Source organism: Sarcophilus harrisii, chromosome 2 (genome assembly GCF_902635505.1).
Source record: "Sarcophilus harrisii chromosome 2, mSarHar1.11, whole genome shotgun sequence".
In the NCBI taxonomy this organism is placed as follows: Eukaryota; Metazoa; Chordata; class Mammalia; order Dasyuromorphia; family Dasyuridae; genus Sarcophilus; species Sarcophilus harrisii.
In genome coordinates, this window is record NC_045427.1 from 423,517,403 (window position 1) to 423,531,918 (window position 14,516).

The window sequence follows — 14,516 nt, forward strand, 5'->3', positions numbered from 1 at the left end:
TTTAATACCCACTTCTCTCCCAGATCTTTCCCCCACTCCTTCTTTGTGCCCTCTATATGCTCTGGGGAGGGAATAGACTACAGATTTTCTACCAAATGTGTTTTCAGAAAAGAGTCTGAGGAATTCACTTGTACCATAGAGCAAATAACTGAGAAAGCCTAATATATTTTTACTCCCAGGGAATTATGATTTTGACAGAGAATAGAGTCTATAAACAAAAAGAAGAAAGCCATAATGTGAAATATCAGCTTTTATCAAATGAGTCTGTGAGGGTTTTCTAGGGAAATGGTTCTGATGGCCAGATATAACCTATTCCCCTGTGGGCTCCCAAAACCAACATTAAATGAAGGATGGCATGGTACAGGTGTCTGGAGTATTCATTCTTCACAAAGCAGCACCTAATAACTTCTGCCTCCTTGTGAGCAATAGTGAGCTTATGTCAGAGTTTACACATCAGAAACTATGGGGAACAAGAACTTGGGTCAGCACAGCTGGGTTCTGGTTTAAACCGTATGTACCCTTACTTTCTTAATTCTGTCAAGTCATTGCTGAGTCATCCGTTTTTAAAATGGTGTGTATTTGTATGTGTATGAGAGAGAGGGAAACACACACAGAAGAGAGAGAAAGAAACATATAGAGAAGCAGAGACAAAGACAGAGAGACAGAGACAGAAGGAAAGGGAGGGAAAGAGAGAGAAAAAGAGAGAGAGAGGGAGGAAGAAAAGACTAACTTGATGAAATGGGTTCAAATCTTGCTGCTGCCCCTTTCTGTATGTGTGGCAGTGGGCACTTAATATCCCTCAATTTCAGCTTCCTTCCTTATAAAATGAGGGCACTGGACAAGACACCTTCTGGGGTCCCTGCCAGCTTTAGATTTGGGCTCTTGCTTTTGTTCTAGACTTGACATTTCTTTGGTGTAGGGAGCTGTCTCTCTCCTAATAGAAGCTAGCATGGCTAGGACACCTTCAGAAGGAAAGAAAATGGCCTGGGTCACAGAGGCTGGCAGAGTCATGACCTGGGGCCAGCTTTTCTTCCACTACATCTCAGCCTCCTAAGATCAGGAGAATCTCAAACTTCTAAGATCTTGAGGAACCTCAAACGAAGGGCCACAAAAAGCAAGGGACCATAGGAAGTCCAAAAAGAATCTCTGATCTCTGTGAAATGAAGCCAGACAGTTTTTCAGCTCGTCACTATTAAGCATTACAAGCATTCCAGAAAGTGAGGGTTGGGCTCCATCACTAGTGTAGACAAAAGGCTTTTACCTTGTCGTTCAGGAGCGGTTTGATCTCGGTGAGCTGCACGTCTTGCAGTTCGTCCATGAGGGCAGGATGCAGCACGGAGGCCTTGGGGAACCGGTAACACTGAAATAGACAACAAGGGGAGCAGAGGTAACATAAGTGACTGAGAGGGAAAGGAAAGCTCAGAAAAACCCCACCAGTGGTAGGCCAGCATCTTCACTGACTTCAGCCAGCCTGACGCGGGAACCATAAGATCAGAAAGCTGACCCAAATAGCTGAGGACAGAAGGAAGAACATTGAAATATTCACAGCCACCATCAAGTCCCTAAATCAGCCTATCACATTTCCAATGAAAGACCATATGTTTAAGAACCAGAATGCCTGGTTTTTACTTATTCATTTGAAATGTAACATTTATTTGGTGAATTTACATATGAATTAATTTTTAAAAGTTACAAATGGAGCTTTCAGTGCAGTTTCGAATATTTTAACAATAGGCAATAGTCTGAGGATTTAGAATAATAGTAACCCCTCCTGAAGTCAAGCAATGGCTGTCTTTGAAGGTACATAATTTAAAGACTAAAAATAGAGAACCCATAGTTTTGAATTGTATTATCCTGTCAAAAAAAAAAATTCACTTCCCAATTTTCTACTTTTAGACCCATGAGCTCGTAAAGTCAGAAGTTACCCCTACTATGAAAGAGGAACCAATCTCACAAGTACTAAAAAAGTAGTGTTTGCAAGGAGGCCTGATTTTTAATACCAGACCTGCTATAAACTGTATGTTCTTAGATAAGTAATCTTCCCCAATCTGGACCTGTTTCTTTATGATAAGAGAGATGGACAACATTTTCTTTAAGGTTCCTATTAGCTTTAAGAGTTTTACCATTTTTGACCAGATGAATCCCAAACAAAAGTGAGATGACAGATAGGAGAGGGCTGGCAAGTCAATCTTACTATGCAAAGTAACCAGCCCTCTTCTGAGCTGTTACCAGTAGCCCAAATTAATTCATTCTGTTCTTAGCTGTGAGTCACTGCTGAAGGAAGATGATGTTCACAGCTAGAGATCCCTCCACAAAATTTTGCGACTGTCAGCCCATATACCCAAAGCAGACCTGATGGGGACAGACAACTGATATTCACTCATGTATGGTTATTGCCTTGGGAGCTTCCAGGTACTTTATCAGTTAGGTGCAAAGTGTGTAGTTGGTCACAGTTGCTCAGGCGCTAAAATCCAGTTACTTTAAAAATTTCTAACAATACTTTCCAATTACCCTCACAGCTCATTTACATCTACTGGTATAGGGATCCAACTGGAAACTCAGGCAACATCTATAGTTCACATATGTCTTCCTTCACTATCAACTCTTTGGAGCAGGTACTATTTTATTTCTTTGTTTTCTCTTCCTTAGTGTTTAACTTTGTGCTTTATACAAAAAGGCATTTAATAAATATTTGTTGAATTAATGAATTAAAGATTTCATAGGGTTGACATCTTAAAAAAACTGACTTTGTGGTACTCCTTCTAATCTATTTATCTTTACTCCCTATTTGCATTTCACCTTACTCCCAATATGGATTCTTCAATCCAATGAAGTTGCCTTCATGAATGACAAACAAGATACTCCATTTCTCTGCTCCAGGTATTTTCTTTGCTTGTTCCCCATGTCTCCTGTGCTCTTCACAACTGAGCTTCCTGGCTAAAATCCACCTCCAACAGGAAGCCTGCTCCAAACCTCCTTAATTTCAGTGCTTTCCTTCTTGCAATTACTTCCCATTTAAATTGTATATATTTGAATGTTGTCTGCCCTATTAGATAGTAGGCTTCTTGAGGGCAGGGGCTGTCATTTGCTTCATTTTTTTGTCCTTGTGTCTGGCACATTGCTTAATAAATGTTTAATGATTACATGACAAATTTTGAGAAAATTTTTTTTTAACATTTTGAAATGTTAAATGGACCAAATAGGGATATTTATTTTAAAATACAATTTAAAAATAAAAGCTTAAGAAATGCACCTCACCTTTGGCAAAGGGAATTTAAAGACTTGAAGGCTTCAGATGCAAGTGAGCCAAACAGGGACCCAAAGGAATCACAAGACTAGGACAGGAACAACTCAACAATAGTACCATCACCACCATGTGCTAGCCTCCAGGATACACATACAAAGAACAAAATAATCCTAGAAAAGGAGGCATTTCTGCAAAAATAAATCCTCAGATAGAGAGATAAGGTCACCCTTCATCAGCCATGAACACTTCACATGAAAGAATTCTAAACCCTAAGGATACATTACCCAAGGTTTTGTTAAAAGCCCCACATTTTGCTCAGTTCACACTGTCCCAAGGCTTTGCCAATGACCTGCAGAACAGCAAGATCACATGGTGGAAAATTCCATCTGCCTGTCCCTCAGCAGCACAGGCACGCTCCTCTCCTGGGGACCTCGGGCCGTCTACGACTTCGGCACAGATGATATTTTCAACAAACACCATTTGGGTTCCTAGGGCTATTAATCCTGTCAAAAGGCTGGCAGGGATTTTCCAAACTGAGATAAAAACTAAAATTATCACCCACCCTCACTTTTCTCTTGCCCAGGGGTTTGTGAGAATGGAGGAGATGACGGCAGTCCAAACGCTGCAATGGGCCAAGTAGCTGAGAGGGGGTGAAACTGAGCGGATGGAGTCACCGCGTCTGGCCCACAGAGGAGTCGGAGTCTTAGTCAGAAAGCTGGCAGCACTGTACAGTTCCACTGAAAGGGCTGCCCCAGGGGAGAGGCCTAGGAATAATAGCACTGGCATTCATGGAATGGTTTAAGGTTTGCAAAGGGCATATATGGTACCTTGTTTGATTCTCACAATAATCCAATCAGGTAGGTATTATTACTATGATTATTACTCCCATTTTACACATATGGAAACTGAGGTTGAGAGATTAAATGACTTGCCCAGAGTCACACAACTCTTAAGTGATTGTGTGGGGATTTAATGCTCACCTCAAGCCCAGGATTCTAGCCACAGAGCTACAACACATGGGTTAAATCCAGTTCTGCTGCATGAGTTTGGGCATTAGATATTGATGAAAATCCTGTTCCAGCATTCTGTGATGTTATGGTGAACCAGAAATAGCATCCCAGTTTCTAACTTGGGGGATACAATATAAGACAATTAGCTCAACTAAGAAGAAAACGGTTTTTGAGAGGGGAATATGGTGATGGGAAGGTAGGTCTGAGGTGATTGTAAGGCCTGCCAGAGGGGAAATTAAGACTATACATAATGGGTCAGAATTAGAGAAAGATTTGGAAGTCACCCAAGTCCAGATGATATTGGAATCAACCTGAGCACTGTGATCAACAAAGGAGAAAACATGAAGAGAGTAGGGGACTAATGTAGGAGGAAAGTGAGCAATAAGAGGGAGAACTAGCCAAGTGCAAGAGGAAAAAATGGACAATATTGACAGGGAAAAGGACCAGAAAAAAAGGACATTATTATTATATATATGCAAGTGTGTATACATGCATGCACACACACATACACACACACACACAGGTTTTTGGAGGGGAGGCAATGAGAGTTAAGTGCTTAAGGTCACACAGCTACTAAATATCTGAGGCTGAATTTGAAATTAGGTCTCCTCCTGATTCCTGGGCCAGTGCTTTATTGACTCTATATACCACCTAACTGTCCTTCACTATTATGATATTAACCTCTCAACCTCAGTTTTCATTTGTAAAATCAGATTACCTCAAAATTATTGTGAGGATGAGATCTTTAAACACTAGATAAATGTGAACTAATATTAAAAACCAAGAAATTGGCTAGAAAATGGCATGAAGGCCTGCAAAATAAAAGGAAAGCTCACTTTTCAGAGCCAGAGGCCTAAAAAGTTGAGAGGGTTGAGGTAATGGGATTGCAAGCAACATGAGAGATGACCAGAAATAAAAGCCTAATAATTACCCCTCCCAGATAACTCCTATAAGAAATCCTGCACTCTCAACTCAGAGCAGCACATGTGGCTAATGCCTATGTTTTCTGAACTGTGATTCTAGTAATGGGTTTTTTTAGTTTGAGAACCAATTCTAATTTTCCCTGAGAGGACCAAGCTCTTGAGGATTTCTCTTTTGCCAGGTTCACAAATGGTTCTACTCTGTGCCACAGGACCTGAGAGGCCAATAGGATGGAGGTTCTGATAAGTCCGCTCAGAGAGCTGATCCGTGAGCTTGCATGATTGGATGTCAAGGTCTTCATCTATGTTGATCCCTAGGCCTTGGCCATGGGTCTGGTTGACCAATATGGGGCCCAGTGGGAACAGAACTGACTAGTGAAAGGCCCTCTTTCCCCTTGGGCTAGGACCAATGAGAGAACCAAGGTAATGCATTCCCTGCATAGAGCGGTCTGTGAAGCCACGACAGCACCAATTTGTGACAATATAGGAACTCTGAACTGAACAATCCCACTGACATCCCTGTTAGAACACGTCCCATTACCATTCTGGACACAGGTGAGAAGATGCCATGGATTAGAGCTCTCTCTAATTGAGGAGGCAGCTGTTTTTTGCCAATGAGAACTCTCCTTTGAAAGACAAACATGGCATGACTGAAACAAAAGCTTTTTTACGATACCCTCAGAGGCAGCAATTAGTTTCCAATGGGGGAAATTGAGCAAAAAAAGTCAGCAAGCACTGGCCAGATGGAGCTGGCCTCCAATAGCACTTGTGGGGAAAAAAAAAAAAAATACAGGAAGTGACCAGAGAAAGCTGGACAGTTGGAAGAAGACATTCTAAGAGTATCAAGAAAATGAGCTATCTACTGCACATGAGTCTGAGCCCTAGATTAATTCACATGTAAACAACCAAACCAACTATTTCACAAACCATTATCCCCTCAGCTCTATTTATTTCTATAAAGATATAAAAATTTTTAAGTTAAGAAAAAAAGAATGAGAAAAATCTAAATATATACCATCTTTTAAAGTCTTGAAGTCATCCTGCTAGTTTTAAAAAAACCACAATATATAATTTTACTCATAAAATGGTAATTACTTAAATTTTTATAAGTGTGATAAAAACCTAAGGAGGAAAAATAACCCAGATGTAATGCTTTTCTAAGCCTTTACTTTCATTTCTGTTCCCATATAATAATGAATAGTTGGATCAGTTCACGTGTCAAATTCATGATACATTAATACCAGAGAAGTACAGATACTGGGGTTCTAATAATCAAATGGAAGAGAAAAGACAAACGACTATAGTACTGGGAAGTTTTACTAATTGCCATATAAATGCCAAGAGTTCAAAGAAGAAAGGTCATTTGTAGCTGAAGTGGTCAATGACAACTTCAAGAAAGTTATGTTCTCCAATTGATAAATGGTCAAAGGATATGAATAGACAATTTTTAAATGAAGAAATTGAAACCATTTCTAGCCATGTGAAAAGGTGCTCCAAATCACTATTGATCAGAGAAATGCAAATTAAGACAACTCTGTGATATCACTACATAACTTTCAGATTGGCTAAGATGACAGGAAAGGTAGTGACAAATGTTGGAGGGGATGTGGGAAAACTGGAAACTGATATATTGTTGGTGGAGTTGTGAATGGATCCAACCATTCTGAAGAGCAATTTGGAACTATGCCCAAAAAGTGATCAAACTGTGCATATCCTTTGATCCAACAGTGTTACTAGTGGGCTTATATCCCAAAGAGATCTTAAAGAAGGGAAATGGACCCACATATGGAAAAATGTTTATGGCAGCCCTTTTTGTAGTGGCAAGGAACTGGAGACTGAGTGGATGCCCATCAGTTGGAGAATGGCTGAATAAATTGTGGTATATGAATTATGGAATATTATTGCTCTGTAAGAAATGATCAGCAGAATGATTTCAGAGAGACCTGGAGAGACTTATATGAACTGATGCTAAGTGAAATGAGCAGAACCAGGAGATCATTGTACATGGCAACAAGATAATACAATGATAAATTCTGATGCATGTGGCTCTCTTCAACAATGAGATGATTCAGGCCACTTCCAATGGTCTTGTGATGAAGAGAGCCATCTGCACCCAGAAACTGTGGGAATTGAGTGTGGATCACCACACAGCATTCTCACTCTTTTTGTTGTTGTTTGCTTGCATTTTATTTTCTTCCTCATTTTTTTCCTGTTTGACTTGGATTTTTCTTGTGCAGCAAGATAATTGTATATATGTATGCATATATTGGATTTAACATATTTTTACCATATTTAACATAATATTGGACTACTTACCATCTAGGAGAAGGAACAGGGGAAGGGAAGTGGAAATCAGAACAAAAGGATTTGCAAGAGTTAATGTTGAAAAATTATCCACACATGTTTTGAAAATAAAAACCTTTAAGAAAAAAAACAAGTTATGAGTGGATGGAAACTGGAGAATAGAAAACACCTTAAATGGAAGACAGAACATGAGCAAACAAAGAGAAAGAATCAAGTAGGTTAGGAGTTCATAGGCAGAGTAGAGGGAGCTATGATACAAACAGATTACAGTCCAATTATACAGCCATTTATTTAAGTGATGTTCACATAATAATAGCATATATAAGGTATATAGAAGGAGGAGCATAGTACATGTAAATGTTCTTTTGTTCTGTATTGTTTTGGGGGCAGAGTTCATTTATCTATCACCATTAAAGCTTAATAATAACTCATTTATGTAGACTTAAGGTTTACAAAGCACTTTCCTCACATATTTGTGGACTGACTGATACATATATTTGTGGAATGAAACATGTGGATTTCTTTAAGTCCCAAATAAAATCCCATCTTTTTATAGGAAGACTGCCTCTAAGTCCTCTTAATTCTAGTGCTTTTCCTCTGTTAATTATTTTCTACTTACCTTATATATATATATATATATATATAGCTTGCTTTGATTATTTTTGTTTGCATGTTACCTCTCTCATTAGATTATAAGTTTTTTGAGGAGAGGGACTGTCTTTTGACTCTTTGTATCTTCAGCATTTATCACTGAAGGTGCTTGTTTGTTTGTTTTTTGCTATAATTTAATGCTCCAGAAATTCAGAGAAGGAAGGGGATATTGTGGATCGCTTCATTCACAGGAGAAATAGAATGTGAATTAGAGCAGAAGGTTTATACTGTCAAGCTGTGGGAGGTAAGGTTAGAGCCAGATTTCAGAAACTCTGGAAAGCCAGGATAAGGAGTTTGGATTTCATCTCTGTTAATAATGGAAATCCACTAGAAACTCTAGAACGATACAGAAACATAGTGACAAAGAGTCAATTTGGAGTCTGAAAATACTCTTAGGGATTAATCCTTTATTTTACAAAGGAAGAATGAAGGCCCAGAAAAATTAAATGTTTTGTCTAATTCCACAAATCAGTGACAAAGATGGGATTAGAATCAATCCAACTGACTCCTAGTTCAATGTTTTGATAGTCATACCAATTTATTAAGATAATTTCCATTAAGATATTATAAACACATGACAGAATCTTCTGTTTTGTTGACTCACCACCATAATATTGTCATCAAATAGCCTCTAGAAGTGGTGTCAAAAGGCATATTGACTTAGAAAATTGCAAATTAGCATTAATCTATGTTGTAATCTGTTGTTAAACATCTCCCAATATTCTAGTTCTAGCCTTGGGACTCCGGGATGTCTGAAGCTCTAGATATTATTTCCTTACTGTGTCCTGGGGGAGCAGGGGAAAGCAAGGTGTCTCAAGAGTCACATAAGAAGCCAAATAAACAAATTCAAACTCCCAATCCCGTAGAAGGGATCTAAGGATTAAATAAAAGGCCCCACACCAAGGTGCTGCTCAAAGGATATCCCAAAGCTCTCTTAAACGAACAAAGAAATTATTCAGTATTTCAAACATACTGTCACTCAAATCTGTAAAAAGAAATACTAAAAAAGTGACCAATGAGAATGCCTGAAGCATCCCTAATACCCACTCTATTATAACAGGCAAGATTTGTAAATCTGGGTCTTTGCTCCTTTTTTCAATCACAGAATGAATTCTCTATTGCCTCACTCCTAATTCCTGTCAACTTTGACTCAAGTTTGTCAGTGATGGATTTGATAAGGTGAAAGAACACTACTCTAGCTAGCATTCCGGGCAGAGGAAAAGGCAAAACCACCAGGTCAGGCAGTTCCTGGGATGGGGATCAACAGCTTGGCTAAGTGAGTCATTCATGGAAGGGAAACAGAAGATAAGGAGAGAAAAGAAGGAGGCACCAAATTATAAACAGCCCTGAACACCAAGTTAAGGACATTAGACTTTATTCAATGGCAAATCAAGAACCACTGATAGTTCTGAGCAGAAGTCTGCCAAGATGATAGCAGTGTGGGGATTGGACAGCAGGGCTGCCCAAAAGTATGAGCCACTTTACTCTTCTGTGAGATAGGGAATCCTGTAGCGACGAATCACAGGGACACTGTGATCCCTTTCTGGGCACACAGTAGGTGCTTCATCAGTGTGCTGAATGAGTGGAGCGATATGATCTGCACAGGGAAAGATGGAGACGGTGGCCTTTGAACCATCAGCAAGACACTCACGAAGAGCTGAGCTGTGTACACCATGGGGGGGATGGAATGGAGAGACCATGTGGCAGATGGTCCTCCAGGAGGTGATGACCACACAGAGGACAGAAAGGGTTTGAGACCAGGCTGACTCGGGGCTAAGCCGAGCATCTGCTAACAGAAAAGAGAGAATCCAAAGGGGTGAGATCTGCTTTGAACTCCCCGAGTTAGGCTCTCAGAACATATAAATGGAGATAGGGGATAGAGAACTGAGAAAGCGATGATTTAAGTCCATGGATTCCCTCCCTGGAATAGGAGGCCTCCTGGAGGCTATAAATAGTCCCCATAAACACACTAATTGATGGCGTCATATTGTGATCTTTCTTTAGCTCCAACAAAATACAAAGAATGATTTCATTTAACAAAGTAGCAAACTGACCCTAGAAAAAAGGTGAGAAAATGACCTACTTGTGTCTTTGAAGAGATGATGATATGGAATATTACATGTACTGACAGACTTAGCTAATGTATTAGTTTTGCTAAACTGCTTTATTTTTTTTTTCCATTTATTTTTATTTTTGGTAACATGGGTTGCCTTGCTGGGAAGGGAAGAAAAGAGGTACATATTTGGAAATGAAGGTGATTTTAAAAAGAAATTAATACAAATTATAAAGCCTCTTATATATTGAATGTTTTAAAAATTTATGCATTGTTATTCTTCAAATGTATAGGCACTTGTATAATTAGAAACAAATTCATTTTAAATAATAAATAGCACTTAAAGTACTTTAAAATTTTCAAAACATTTTATATCTGTTAGTTAACAATTTGATTCTCACAACAAGTGAGACAAGTGCTTATCATTCTCATTTCACAGATGAGAGGTTAAATGACTTGCCCAGGGTTACAAACTAGAAAGTGTCTGAGGCAGGACTGGAACTCGGTTCTTCCTAATTTCAAATGCTATGATCTTTATCTACTGTGCCACCAAGCTCCCATTTTAAAGCATTATTGAATGTTCTTAACTGACACTCATAACATCATTTAAGGGTTCAAGAATTTTTTTTTTTTACTTTGAAGAATAAGGAATCATTGATCTAGTACAATTTATTGTCATCAACCAGGCAATCACAAAACACAACTGAATAAGTTACAGGCATTTTTGTTAAAGAAGAGTAGGAGACCAAAGGAAAGGGGAGTCATGAGCCACTTCCAAAGCCCCCACCAAAGAAAATATACCTAAATTTAAGAAAGGGAAAAAAAAAAAGCTTTCTCATAAAATAATTGGAGAGATCCTCTGCTACACAATAAGTATCTTCCTCAGGTTTTGAGCACCTGTTCTCTATGGTTACTTCTTACAACGTAAAAGTTATAAAAACTGGGTGCTTATCTCAGTCAAAAAACAAACCTTTTATGTGGAGCTTGCTCTATGCAAGGAGCTTTGCTAAGAAAGATAAGATGAAGCCATTCCTTCTTTTAAGGCATGTGTATTCTATCCAAGGATAATAAGGAGGAATGATGTTTTTCCCTAGCACCCATCAATAAAGACTACACACCCAAAACTATGGTGAGGTCTATGGAAGAATTGAAAGAATACTCAGGAATTTCTCTTCAGAAGCTTCAAATCTAAATGGCATTAATAACACTTATTGTTGAGTCATTTCAATTGTGTCAATTCTTGTGACTCCATTTGGGATTTTCTTGCCAAAGATACTGGAGCAGTTTGACATTTCCTTCAGCTCATTTTACAGATGAGGAAATTCAGGTAAACAGAGTTAAGTGACTTGCCCAGGGTCACAGAGCTACTAGGTAGCAGAGGACAGATTTACAACTCAGGAAAATGAGTCTTCCTGACTCCAGGCCTAGCACTTTAACCACTGAAGACCCATTAACAACACTAACACATGTTAACTAGGGAATGATTACAAGGCTAAACTATCTGTAATTGTAAATGTAATAAAATTAACCCTATTAACTGCAGAATATAGTAATTAATGAAAAGTTTTAGAGGCTTCATGTGCTATTAATTAGAGAAATTTTCAAAGTCATCATTTGCCACAAGCAACCAATCATTAATCAGATCCAATTAAGTTTTCCTTTGAAATATCCATTTATCTCTTACTTTCCATGTTATCAATCTTCTGAACACTGACTGGAAGAGGGATTTGCTCTCCCCAGAGGAAAGGACCAGGACAAAGAGAATTAAAGTTACAGGGAAGCAGATTTTCAACATTTTTGACATTTAGACGAGTTCTTTATTTTATTAGGAATAGGCTGTCTTGTCAGTAATAGCTTTCTTGTTAGAAATGCTCAATAGAACCAGGAGAACATTGTACATAACAACATTATGTGATGATCAACTCTCATGGACATGCCTCTTTTCAACAATAAAGTGATTCAGGACAATTCAAATAGACTTGTGATAGAGCCATTTGTATCCTGGAGGACTGTGGGGACTGAATATGGATCACAACATAGTATTTTCACCTTTGTTGTTGTTAGCTAGCTTTTTGTTTTCTTTCTCTTTTTTTTCCCTTTTTGATCTATTTTTTTCTTGTGCAGCATGATAAATGTGAAAATATATATAGAATAATTGCACATTTTAAAACATTTAATGGATTGCTTGATCTAGGGGAGGAAGAAAAATCTGGAATACAAGGTTTTTAGAAGGATGAATGTTGAAAACTCTCTCTGCATATATTTTGAAAATAAGCTATTTTTAAAAAGAAAGAAATGCTCAAGTAAAAGCTAAAGCATCACCTTTTTTTAAAATCAAAGGTTTTTTTAATTTTCAAAACATGCATGTATAATTTTTCAACACTGACCCTTGCAAAACCTTGCGTTGAAATTTTCTCCTCCTTCTCCCCACTTCTTCCCCTAGATAGCAAGTAATCCAATATATGTTAAACATCTTATATTTTAAATCTAATGTATGTATATATATTTAAATAATTATCTTGCTGCAAAAGAAAAATCAGAGCAAAAATGACAAAGAACACAAAATGCAAGCAAACAATAAAAAGTGAGACCATTATGTTGTGATCCACACTCAAGTTCCCACAGTTCCCTCTTTGGGTGCAAATGGCTCACTTCATCAAGCCTTAATCACAACACCCCTGGAACTGACTGGAATCATCACATTGTTGAAGAGAGCTATGTCCATCAGAATTGATCATTGTCTAATTTTACTGTTGCTATGTATAATGTATATTGTACATTGATCTCCTGGTTCTCTGTTCACTTCACTTCACATCAGTTCATGCAAGTCTCTCCAGGCCTTTGAAATCATCCTCCTGATCATTTCTTACAGAACAATAATATTCTATAACATTTATATACCATAATTTATTCAGTCATTCTCTGATGGGCACCCACCCAGTTTCCAGTTTCCTGCCATACAAAGAGGGCTGCCACATTTTTGCACATGTGAGTAAAGGATTACTTTTCAAACTAGTTAAACACATGTAGCACTTCAAGGTTTGCAAAGTGCTTTATATACATTATTTCAGTTGATCCTCACAATAACCCTTCAAAACAGGAACCAATGATAGTAACAACAATAAAGATAGCTAACATTTATATAGCACTCTTCTAAGTACTCTACAATTATTATCTTATTTGATCTTCCTATCAGCCATGCTATTATTATCCCCATTTTGAAGATGAGTAAACTGAGGCTGACAGGTGAAATGACTTGTCTGCTTTGTGGTCACACAGCTAGTGTCTGCAGCACAATTCTAGTTCAGGTCCTTGGCAGGCTCCAGTCACAGTACGTTATCCATTACCGAAGTGGTCAGACTCCAGTTGGAGATCACTAAACTGTTCACAAGGATCCTTGAGGGCCACATATTAACATTATTTTTGCTCTGTTGTATTTTTATACACTTTGTTATAGATTTCCCACTTACGTTTCATTCTGGTTTGGTGAGCACTCCCATTTGACTCCTCTGCTATTCCTTCTCTCCCCTGCCCCTTGCCAAGTTGTGGCAAGGAAGTAGCCTGGTACATTTGGAGGAGAGCTCTTGATGAAAAGCCTGCCTCTGACATTTACTAGTCATACATTCATGGGCAAATCACTTAACTTTCTTGGCTTCAGCTTCACTATCTGTAAACAGAACTTCATTCCTATCACAAATGATGGCTTAAGTGCCTTCCATGGTCGAGACACTGCACAAAAATTAAAAGAGCTCTTAATGCCAACGAGTAACATTGTACTAGGGGAGTATATCATGCACATAGGAAAATAAATACAAGGTAATTTGAGGAGACATACTAACCTCCCTCACAAACATCACAAAGCAGCTCTCACCTCAGTTTCTCCTGGAAGGAAGCTAAATGTTTCAAGAAGTAGAATCACATTCCACACCCAAGAAGGTAACAGCAGCTTCGTTTGATTGGACAAAGAGTGCATGAAAGGAAGTAATGTGGAACAGGTCTGGAAAATGTGGCTGGAGATAGATTGTAAAGAGTTTTAAAACCCAGGCCTGAGGAGTTCACAACATTTTATGTGTGTTATGGACCGCTTGGGCAGTTTGGTGAAGCTGAGGAAGTGCTACTTAGAGTGACCCCTCCCCGCCAAAGCATTTTATTTTTTCCAAATACATAAAGAGAGTTTTCAACATTTACCTTTGCAAAATCTTGTGTTCCAAATTTGTTTCTCTCCCCTTCCCTTCTCCCTAAGACAGAAATCAATCTGATATAGGTTAAATATGTGCAATTCTTCTGAACATATTTCCATAATCATCATTTTACACAAGATCAAAAGGGAA

General features: G+C 38.4%; 1 protein-coding gene across 5 annotated transcripts in view; it reads right to left on the bottom strand.

Annotated features, from left to right (window-relative positions):
• The window catches only part of NDRG3 (NDRG family member 3), a 68,155-nt gene that overhangs the window by 44,886 nt on the left and 8,753 nt on the right, over positions 1-14,516 (bottom strand). For all 5 annotated transcript variants that reach the window (XM_031953972.1, XM_031953975.1, XM_031953973.1 and 2 more), the window contains exon 2: positions 1,262-1,360. In XM_031953972.1, the coding sequence (XP_031809832.1) occupies positions 1,262-1,318 (57 nt within the window). In that variant the 5' untranslated portion in view covers positions 1,319-1,360. The remainder of the gene's footprint in view (positions 1-1,261; positions 1,361-14,516) is intronic.